The sequence below is a fragment of the Solanum verrucosum genome, unplaced genomic scaffold (genome assembly GCF_900185275.1).
Source record: "Solanum verrucosum unplaced genomic scaffold, falcon-dt-bn FXZP01000228.1, whole genome shotgun sequence".
Taxonomy (NCBI): domain Eukaryota; kingdom Viridiplantae; phylum Streptophyta; class Magnoliopsida; order Solanales; family Solanaceae; genus Solanum; species Solanum verrucosum.
Genome location: NW_026020210.1, coordinates 2061752 through 2073793, shown reverse-complemented (window position 1 = coordinate 2073793; position 12042 = coordinate 2061752). Strand labels below are relative to the sequence as shown.

Sequence of the window (12042 nt, the reverse complement as noted above, 5' to 3'; positions counted from 1 at the left end):
CAGGGATTGACAAAACCCAAGATCACTTGGGTAAGCAAATGTGTTTGTTATATACAACTGCCCTAATTATTTAAAGTTACATCATACTTCGTCCATAAATTGTTTCTACCTAACTGCATAGGCTGCTTGTTGTCAGTCTTTTTCTTTTACATACAAGGAATGGAAAATAGAGTACTTATTGATTTATGGACGAAGTATGATGTAACTTTATTCATTGTGATGCTTTCAATTAGACCTCACTTCTTTATAATACTATTCGTAAGCAATATTTTAGCAGAGACGGAACAAATTAAGCTTCTTTATATGTTGCCCTCAGTTTTCTCTCTGCTTTGTGGAGGATCTTTCTTTTAATGATTCTTTTCCAAAATTCCACAGTGTGAAGGTACTTTTGCTGGAATTAGCACCATTTGACTTTTCAAGTCAAAAGTTGCTAAACTTCTAAGGGTATCTCCATACCTTCAAAAGTTCACAATCAAGGTAGGGTACCTATTAAAGACAACATTTATATGATGTTGGAGAATTAGTAGTGCAACTATATATACATAATTATCCCTTTTTACTTTTTCAGATTAATAGGTATATTACGAGGTTCTCTAAGCATAAAGGGGGGGAAGTGTTAACCGGACATATGTGAAACGTCCCCATGAACATATGAAAGGCGTTAAGATGCCAAATATATCATTGTTGAAAATATTGATTCAGGAAGACACTGATCCCGTCGTAGTCATATACAACCTATTGATAAATGGGTGGTGTTTGCAAGGAAGTATGCATGAAGCAAAAGAAATGTTGTTTCCATGATCAAAGGAAGAAAGTAACCCTATGTAGTTCTGAGTTGCACAAGTACTTTTCAATGTAAGATGAAGCTACTTCCTAGCTCAGTGCAGATCATGTATGAGCTTGCTACAACAAGGAGCAAAGTATAGAGATGAAACAACTGTGGTTGTGAATTTTTTGTTGGTGAGGCATAGTCTGTATTTTGCAGGTATCTGGAAGAAATAGCCATATAGTGCCCTTTTGTACGAAAAACACTTTCCATTATAATTTATTTAATTCAATATGTGACTTAATTTGTGTTATGCAGAATTGTGTCTGTTGAAACCTAATACGCTACAATGAGAAATGTTGGGGCAATGCTTGCACGGGATATATATATGGATGGAACATTTTAGTCTTGAAAAAGTATAATTTTCTGTTTTTTTATTTTTTAAGAAGTAGAAATTTTTAGTTTCTTTCTCAATCGCGGAAACACTGCTTTAGCTTCTATTTAAAAGTATTTTTACAGATTTGTCAAATACCTTTTTTTTCAAAAAAAATATTTTATTTCTCAAATGCGTTTAGGCTTCTAACAACAATACCAAACAAGTTTTAAGTCATATTAGATAAAGAATTCTACTTAGATATAATAACCATGAATTAAGGGATAATTTTTTAAAACAAAATGGAAATTGCAGTGATTAACTTATGTGAAGAAAAAAATGTCCTTTCAAATGTGATCTCCTCATTATTATATATAGGGAGAATGCATAAGTATCCCAACCTATGTCCACACATCTAACGTAAAGGTCTTATTATCCCTCGAATTTATTTTATATATAATCTTCTACTCCTTTTCGGCCTACATGGCACTATCTTGTGGGCCCAGCGCGTGTTGACAATTTTTTCAAGGATAGTGTCACGTAGACCGAAAAGGGGTAGAAAATTAATTAAAAAATAAGTTTGGGGGTAATATGATCTTAGTAAAGGTTAGGTGTGTCTCAGAAATTTTGGGCATAGGCTGGATGGTATTTATGCATTTTCCCTTATATATAAAACATATAATCTACGGATTATTATTCACTCGTGATAATTTCTACATTATAATTCATGTATACATATAACTAGTACGTGACCGAATTGACCCCTCAGTGAATAAACACTATGTCATTCTCATTTTATTCATACATCTATTTAAATTTATTTAGGTAAGAGAATATATATCATAAATTACACTTGAAAATAAAATAAAGGGAAAATGCATAAATTCATTCTTGAACTTGTCTGGAAAAGTCAGTTACACGCTTAAACTATCTTGACGATCTATTACACACCTTTACTATTTAAAAATGAATTTCTTTACCCCCTATAACTGACGTGGCAAAAAAAAATAAAAGCGCGTTTGAACAGTAAAAAAATAAATTAAAATCTTCTTTTTACTATCACCCTACCCCCCTCCACCCCCCCACCCAATGCCTCTTCTTCTCCTTCTTCACAGAAAACCTTCTTCTTCTTCTTCTTCTTCTTTATTTTTTTTCATCATTTTTTCATACCCAATTTCTATCCACCCCACTATACCTCCATCAAAATCCTCTCACCCCAATCCTCATCATATCCTATTTTAATGCTTATTGGATTTCACCATTTTCATTATATTTGATTTTTCTCTTCGACTTCGCTGGTGGTTGATAAAATTGATGATTCAGTTTAAAAAATAAAATATAATGATGGATTTGTTGGCATGGGGTGATAAAGAAGCGGGAATTGAAGGTGGTGGAGAAGAAAACATTGATATTGACAATGATGGTAGTGATATTTGGTGGTGGGTTTGTACCTTTTGATGGTGATGAGTTTGTTTATGGGTGTCAAATTTTATTGTGGATCTTTCTAATTATTGTGGGGATAATGGTGCTAGTATGATTTCGATGGTGGATTTGATCGTAGGTGGTGAAATTTATGGTGGCTATTTTCATTTTCATGGTGAAATATATAGATTTGGTAGTAATATGGTGGCAATGGTAGTGGTTTCATGGCGTTGTTCATTGAAGAAGAAACAAATGAATAATATGGAGAATTTTAGTCAAAATTTGACATGTCATCTAATGTGGTAGTGACATGGCATTGATGTGGCGCAAGTATGATACACCTCCCATTGTGAGAGTGGTGCTACACGTCTTAGGGGGTAAAAAAATTCAAAATTTAGTAGCAGAGGTGTGTAATAGGTCACTATATTAATTCAAGTGTGTACCTGACTTTCCGAGATAAGTTTGGGGGTGAATTTATGTCTTTTCCCTAAAATAAATAAAAACAAATAAATAACTATTAGGTTGAGATGCGGATACATATATTGTTCTTTTTAAGGAGATTCAAGCCTATATATTGTGGTATAATATCCATCGCTTTAGTAGTATATCTCTTGATTTGTCTCCTAAAGGATACAACAATCCAACAATGTCGTACAACTCAAACAATTCTGAGTTCGTTGAAGATTTCAAAACTCCACCAAAATAATCTTTCCTTCAATGTATCTCTTTTATACTGTGAATAAGTTGGAGACTTGTGTTTTTGATATGGAGGAAAACATGATTTTCTAATTTTTTTTTTTTTTTCATTTTTCCATGTTTGATTGGATAAAAGTTTTGGAAAACATATTTTAGGAAGTCAAGTTCCTTCCAAATGAGGAAAATGACTTCCTTAATCAAAGTAGGGAAAACAAATTCTACAAGTCATATTCTATGTTTATTGTATTTTTCTCACCCATTCAACGCTTCCAACCTCTACCCCTTGACCATCCACCTCTGCCTCCCTCGAGGCCCCACTCTACAACACCTCAAATAATTTAAGCGGTATACTCATACTCAATGGCGGAGCTAGGATTTTTGTGGAGGGGGGGGGGTTTCAACATATAAAAACTAGATCGAAAAATGGAGCAAAACGAATTGGGGAAGAAAAATATCTTTAATTCGCTAAATTGAACATGCCTTGTCATACCACATTTAGCATTTCTTCCTACTTTTACGCCACTTTAGTGATTCTTCTTTAAAAAATTGTGAATTTTTTTTTTCCTTTTATATTGTATTGTTCTACTTTATTTGAATTTTTAAAATAAATTAAATTATTGTTCATTCAATCATATGTTACTTCGAAAATTGTTTAATACTCTTTAAAATGTGTAGGGATAGATTTACTACTATTATAATGAATATTAAAATGATAAATAAATGGCATCGCCGATTTTTAGTTTATTTATTCAATTATGAGGTTTTCCATTCGTAAAAAAAAAAATGAATACATCAAATAAATTTAGTTTACATACTAGAATAAAATTGAAAAAAATACGAAAGAAATATCATGAATATTCATGTCTTTCAAATTTCTTCGTTCGATTAAATTTAGTTTACCTTATCTTTAAAATATTTTATCTCTATCTCAATTTCAAGTTTAAGAATAATTTATAACTTTGAAAGAGTTCCTTTAAATTAGCATATAAAAAGAGAGTTACGTAAAAATAAAACGAATAGTAGAGATAAAAAATAATACAAAAATAAAAATAGTGCGCTAATAAATTTGGACAATTGAAATTGAAAAGGAGAAAGAGCATAAAAAATAGGAAAAAAATAATGAAAAAAAATAATTATGCTCCAGCCCAAAATAATAAAGTTATTCATGCACTGGACTGAGATTTTGAGTCCAAATGTTGAGCCCATCTCAGCTTTGCTATTTGATATTCCAAAGAAAAAAAAAGTAAATGGTGTTGTATAGAATCGGACCCCAGATGTTGAGCCAAGTTCCTGAACCCCCTTAATCGCTGATCTAGCCTCTTTACTTGTGTTTAGAGGGTTCATTTTAATATATATACTTGTCAAAATAAAAATTGACATTTTTCGACTAAGGGGGTTTAGGTGAACCCCCTGACCTCTACGTAAATCTGCCCCTGCTCTGTGACGATCAGGTTCCGTCGTTATAGAAAAACCAACGGAAATTTTTTTGGGTCGAAATACTTTTTCATAATAACTTGAAATTTCTCAACCTAGTCCAGATTTGAACGAAATCGGAGTCTTTGAGTTGTGGAGAAATCTGGTAACAATCGGGTGGCTTATTTATGATTTTGATTACATGAGTAGTTATGTAAGTCGTTAAGGAATCCATACGACTTTACGAAATTGAATTCGGGCGAGCAAAACTCCCGGAATCGATCTTAGCATGAAGGGGATTTTCTGAGTGTCGTTGGTTAGAGGTGTGTTGTGAAATGAGGGTTTTGGAATTATTAAAATAGCTCATTGTTTCGTGCAAGCCGCTTTGGCGCTGGGTTTTGTCGCTCTAAAAGGGCCGCTATAGTGGGGTGATGGTCGTTGTGGCGGGCCAGACACGATTTAGAGTCGTAAATAAACTCCTAAACGACTTTATTATGTACTTTTCGATTTTTAGAGCTAAGGAACGAACCCAAACGACTCTTGATAGTTTTCCACTATTCTTGAGGCTAAAGGTAAGCTTTTCACTCTCCGAATTCATTTTTCGATCTGTAGAAAGTATTAGAATAGGTAATTATCGATGGGGGAGGGTTTTGATCTAGATTTTATGGTGGAAGCAACCCTATTTTGGATACTTGGGATCATGGGTATGATCTAGGATTCATAGAATTGTTAGCAATTTAGGTAATTAGTGATTGTTTATTGATTCCCATATTATAGTGATTGTTTGTAGACCAAGAACAAGTGGAACGAATTCGGAAAGGGAAGGATCATGTTTCTTAGGGTTTCAAGCTTATTTCGAGGTAGGTGATAGTTCTGATTCTATGATTGTGTGATGTATGTCTGTTCTTGCTTCATTATGATACATGTATGTATGTGAATGTTGTGGTATTGATCACACTTGTTGTAGATGAGATAGATGAATGATGAATGCCATGAATCATGACTTATTTGTATGAACTTAAGAAGATACTTGTGATTGTGATTGTGGTGTGTTGAATGGATCGGTTGCCACGTTCCGGCATAACTAATTGGGATCGGTTGCCACGTTCCAGCATAACTAATTGGGATCGGTTGCCATGTTCCGGCATAATTATGGGATTGGTTGCCCCGTTTCGGCATAATCATTAGTTCGAGTTGTATCCCTTCTTGTTTAGACTTGTTAAACTTTAGATGTTTCATGTTCTAGGCGTATTTTCTGCATTTTTTTAGTTGTTAGACTATTGGGTTGGAATTGCTGGGAACTCCCTATTTTTTTCCTTAGTATTTAACTTGTTTCGTATCCTTAATGCTTTAGTTTCTGTTTTAGTTGCTTGGTTTGGATTGTAGTAGTGGTTCTCCTATCGGAGGGTTAGTGTGGGTGCCAGTCACGATGGTCTTGATCGTGATAAAGTTGGTATCAAAGCTTAGGTTCTTTGATCTCGATGTACCAAAACGAGTCTAGTAGAGTCTTATGGAGTGGTACGGGGACGCTTTTACTTTTCTTCGAGAGGCTATAAGACTTTAGGAAATCTCTTTGTTTTCTCTTGTCTCCTTTCGTGCTACGACTTGATTCCAATTGGTATCTGGCGATTCAAATTGGTATCTAACCTCCTTCACTCTTCTGTCCGCAGATGGTTAACACTAGATTCAATGGTGTCAAGCCCGTAGCTCCCATCAATGCTCCAACTGAGGAATCTACAGCGAGAGGTCGAGGTCGAGGCAGGGGTAGAGGAAGAGCTAGGGGTAGAGGCCATGGAAGAGTAGCACCTGTTAGGAATGGAGCTCCTGTTGAGAATGCTCATGTGAATGAGAACCCTCATGCGCATCATGAAGAGATAGAGGAGAATGTTGATGTTGAGAATGTTGAGGATGTGGGACAAGAGGAAGAAGTGCATGCTAAGACTACCGATGTTCCTCCCATAGACCCAGTGTTAGCTCGACATATCATGTCATTCTTGAAAAGGTTGGTTGGTCCTGGAGTGCTTCCTTCTGTTCAAGCAACTCAAGCTCCCGCTAATCCCCCTGTTGCTAGCACTGCACCCAAGACGGGTGGAAAGGGAGGTAACGATGCTTTATTTTGTCCTTTGTTGGGTTCTATTATGACTGGTAATGAGCATAAAATGTTGACTAAGTTTTTGAAACTAAAGCCTCATATGTTTCTTGGTTCTGAGAATGAGGATGCTTATGAATTCATCTTAGATTGCTATGAGAGGCTTCATAAGTTGGGAATTGTCCATCAGCATGGGGTTGAGTTTGTGTCCTTTCAACTTCAAGGTGAGGCTAAACAGTGGTAGGAGCTTATATGGAATGTAGATCTTCAACTTCACCTCCACTTACTTAGACTTAGTTTCATGTTCTATTTTTGGAGAAATATGTGCTTAGGACTTTGAGAAATCGCAAGAAGGATGAGTTCATGGCTTTGGAACAAAGTGTGGCTGCTTAGGAGGCCAAGTTTCATGCTTTGTTTAGATATGCTACTCAATTGGTGACTACTAAGGAAGAGAGAATCCAGTTATTTATTAGGGACTAAATTCTGAGTTGCAAGTATTATCTATTCATATGACTTCTGCAGTAAGGAGCTTCAATGAGGTAACATACTATGTTAAGAAAGTAGAGGGGGTGAAGCGAGACAGTCAAGCTAAGTCATTGTCAAAAAGGGCTAAGAACTCGAGTAACTTTCAAGGTTCTTACTCCAGGAGGTCTAGAAGGCCAACGCTTACAGCCAAGCCAATTCAGTCCGCTATGCCCGCCTCCACAAGTAACTACTCAGGAACTCCATCTCATAATTTGATTCAGGATAGCCAGAGAGTCGCACCTTTAGCGGGCAACAAACCATTTTTTAATCGTACATGTTACAACTATGGAGAGCCTGGGCATATGAGGAGAGATTGTCCCTACCCATGTGTGTTAGACTCCGCGCAGCAGCACCCGCGGGAAATGGTAACAATGGTCAAGGGCATCCACAAGGTGGGCGAAGAGGTAATCAGCGAGGACGTGAAGGTAGAGGAAATGGTAATGCAGGCAGGGGTAACGTGCAAACCAGGCAGAGAAGTGGCTTGTCAAGATGATAGGGCCCAGTGTTATGCCTTTTCGGGCAAAAATGAGGCAGAGGCGTCTGACATGGTGATCACAGGTACTATTCTTGTCTGTGACCGGATGACTAATGTGTTATTTGATTCGGGTTCTACTTATTCCTATGTATATGTGCGATTTGCCTCAGAATTTAATATGATTTGTGATATGTTTGATGCGCCATCCATGTTTCTACCCCAGTTGGAGAGTCAGTCATAGTCACCCATGTCTATCGTGCTTGTCCTATTTTGTTTATGGGTTTTCAGACTTGGGCTGATTTGGTGATTTTGGATATGACTAATTTTGATATAATCTTAGGCATGAGTTAGTTGTCCCCCTATTATGTTGTGTTAAATTGTAAGACTGAGTCTGTAACTCTAGAAATTCCGAGAAGGAAAATATTAGAGTAAGAAGGGGTGTACAAGCCTAAGCAAGCTAAGATCATATCCTTCATTCGGGCTAGAAAATTGGTAGAGCAGAGTTGTTTGGCTTATTTGGTTCATGTTAGGGATGTTGAGGTTAAGACTCCATCTATTGAGTCTATTCTTGTGGTGTCAGAATTTAGAGAAGTGTTTCCTAATGACTTGCCGGGTATGCCTCCGAATAGAGATATCAATTTCTGCATTGATTTAGGGCCTGGTACGGGCCCCATTTCTATCCCTCCATATCGCATGGCTCCAGTAGAATTGAGAGAGCTTAAGGCTCAAATCCAAGAGCTTCTTGATAAGGGATTTATTCCTCCTAGTGCTTCCTCATGGGGTGCCCCAGTTTTGTTTGTTAACAAAAATAATGGTAGTATGAGAATGTGTATAGATTATCAGCAATTGAATAGGGTTACTATTCAAAACAAGTACCATTTGCCTCGAATATATGATTTTTTTGACCAATTGCAAGGTGCATCGATTTTCTCTAAGATTGATCTAAAATTTGGCTACCATCAGTTGAAAATTAAGCCCGAGGATGTGCCCAAGATGGGGTTTAGAACCTGTTATGGGCACTATGGGTTTTTGGTTATGTCTTTTGGTTTAACTAATGCGCCTGCAACTTTTATGAGTTTAATAAATGTGGTGTTCAAGCCATTTCTTGATTCTTTCGTCATAGTCTTTATTGATGATATTTTTTGGTCTATTCGAAAAGTGAGGAAGAGCATGCCAACCATCTTCGTATTGTTTTGGGTGTCCTTAGGAAGCAAAAGTTATATGCGAAATTTTCCAAGTGTGAACTTGGTTGACTTCTGTGGCATTTTTGGGACATGTTTCAAAATAAGAGGTAATGGTAGATCCTCAAGATTGAGGCGGTTAAGAATTGGGTTCAACCAAGTTCTGTGACTGAAGTTAGGAGTTTTGTGGGGCTCGCTAGCTATTACTGTCGATTTGTGAAGAACTTTGCTTCTATTGCCACTCACTTGAATAATTTGACCGAAAACTAGATACCATTTTAATGGACTGAAAAATGTGAAGAGAGCTTCCAAAAGCTCAAGACTCTTCTGACCATCGCATCTATCCTAGCATTATTGGTAGAGGGTAAAGATTTTATCGTTTATTGTAATGCTTCACATTCTGGTTTGGGTGTTGTGTTGATGCAGGATAAGAATGTTATAGCTTATGCATCGCGTCAATTGAAGGTGCATGGGAGAAATTTCCCAACACATGATTTGGAGTTGGCAGCGGTAGAGTTTGCTCTTAAGATCTGGCGGCATTACCTTTATGGTGTTAAGTGTGAGGTATTTACTGATCATCACAGTTTGCAGCATGTGTTCACTCAAAAAGATCTGAATTTGAGACAATGAAGGTGGATGGTATTACTTAAGGATTATGTCGAATGTGGTGGCAGACTCTTTGAGTCGAAGAACGGTGAGTATGGGTAGTGTAGCTTGCTTGAGTGTAACCAAGCGACCTTTGGCTAAGGAAATTCAGAACTTAGAGTCTAAATTTATGTAATTGGGCATCTCAGAAAGAAGTAGGGTGTTGGCTAGTATTGAAGTAAGGGTCACGTTCATTGAAGAGATCAAGGCCAAATAATTTGAAGATGAGAATTTGGAGGAGCTTAGAAAAAAGACTGTGATTGGTAAGGCACAAAAGACCACTCTTGATGCGGAAGGCTGTCACGACCCGAGAGTACCCCCTAGTCGTAACATGGCGTATTCGACCCCGAAGGGGTCTTATACGAGCCACACAGTCATTCATTGCATTCAATAATGAAAATAGTGCGGAATAAAAAAAAACTTATTTACATCCACACATTTAAACTTCATTAAAACAACTTTAAAAACACACAGCGGAAGTCTAAGTCTCACATGGCCATCTTAGACACAGTCACAAAACATAAGTAGGGACACGACCCCTTTACAATCAAAATAAGTCTATTAAGTCTATTACATGAACAAAAGAACTTAAAAGTCTTATCCTCGAATCCATGAGGACATACCAAGTCTTGGAGGAAAGCAATCCAACACTTCAAACTAGCTAGGAGGGATCACTTGCCGGAACCTACACTTATAGTAAAAATATGAAGAATATGGGTTAGTACACAAAATGTACTAAGTATGATGACCATGCAAAACATGCTTTAAAAGGGACATTTTGGTTAGAAACCATGCATTATGCCACTTTTTGAAGTACCATGAATAGTTGCATAAAAGACATACAATACAAGCATAAACATCAAGTAAGTCATAATATTACCTTTAAACAATTTCAACATGAAAACCTTTACCTTGGACCTTCACCTCAAGAAACCCTTATGCTATACCTCGTGCAATGTATGGATGGCGTCCCATACCACCATCCATACTAAGGCACCACATTAAGGTCACTTAAGGTAACTTATCATTCCTTTCTTTCACCTTTGCACCATATTCATACATAAGAGGTATATCATTAATTAAGACATGACAAGGGAAAATAACTCGTAATATAACCCAAGTATAGCATGCATCTCATATTAAGCATTTGAGAGCCAACATTCTTTAATAACCTCATTTAGGCCACAATTGTATCACATACATTAGGATTTAGAGAAACTCACTATGACCCTCTCCAAGCCTACTCGTGCAATGTATAGGTAGCATCCCATACTACTACCTACACTTTGTAGAACCTATCAAGAAACCATAATGAAATCTCGCATGATGGGAAGTAAGCGTTTAACCGACATAGACCATGAGAGCTTGTCATGGAATCCGGTGTCATAAGTCCCCACACCGTAAAGAGGTGGTCTACTTGCCTAAGGAAGACCGGTATATAGCTTAATGGATCCACTAGCTACCTATGCGGGCACATAGTTTATGGGATAAGGTAGACGATCATTGAAACTCATGCCTAACTATTGGGGGAGTTTCCATCTAACCAAATCCACTCGGTGCTTAGCCAACATTCCCATAGAATAGTTTGTTACATTGACATTATCACATATGAGAGGTGCCATTGGCCTACCAACTCCAAATTACATTTATTAACACGTGAAAGGGTGCTTTAAGCCTACCGTTTCAAGGTTCATTTAGGAAAGCTCATTAACTCCTCTTGAAAGGGTGCCATGGGCCTACCGGTTCAAGTCTCATCATTAACCTTCATGGAAAGGTGCCATAGGCCTACTGATTCCAAGGTTCATTATAAGCTCGTGTGGAAGGGTGCCACTAGCCTACCGATCTGAGGATTCAACAATCAACAATATAATCATTTATACAAGAAAATGATGCATAAGCCCTACCAATTCAAGGTATACTTTATATTGAAGAATCCTTCATATTCTATCATCAACATTCATGAGTGTCAAATTGAGAAATAATCTTTCAATAGCAACACATTTACGTTCATAACATGATCACATTATCTTCATTGAATTCTCATTCATATAATGTCATGATAACACTCCAATTTCTCATACTATGCCTTTAAGGCCCTAAGCCTCACATACCCATACACCAACAATACACTATAAAATAAGCATGGGTAATGACATACTTCAACAATCTAAAGACCTTTAAACAAGTTTGATTCATATACATTCATTATCTAGCAACCCACTTCATAAAGGCATAAACTAGGAATAAAGAGAAATCATGGGTTCATGGAGTACTTTCATCTTAAATCGTCAATACAACAACAATATAACCATAAAGTGCCATTAGAAACCTTTTAAAACCATTTGGTGGAAGAACCCATGAGATTGAGTGAAAACCTAGATTTTTCATACTTTGAAATAACTTTGGATTTGGCTCCTTGAATGGAAATTTAGACAAGGATCAAGACCACCATACCTT

The 12042-nt window shown here is 36.8% G+C and overlaps 1 protein-coding gene across 2 annotated transcripts in view; it reads right to left on the bottom strand.

Moving 5' to 3' along the window:
- The window catches only part of LOC125830424 (cytochrome c1-2, heme protein, mitochondrial-like), a 133101-nt gene that overhangs the window by 54877 nt on the left and 66182 nt on the right, over positions 1–12042 (bottom strand). Inside the window, exon 1 of one of the 2 annotated variants that reach the window (XM_049509620.1) lies at positions 11788–11791. The exons of the other annotated variant lie outside the window; for it this stretch is intronic. Coding sequence (XP_049365577.1) covers positions 11788–11791 — 4 coding nt within the window. Of the gene's footprint in view, positions 1–11787; positions 11792–12042 lie in introns of those variants that run through there. 2 annotated transcript variants of the gene reach the window in all.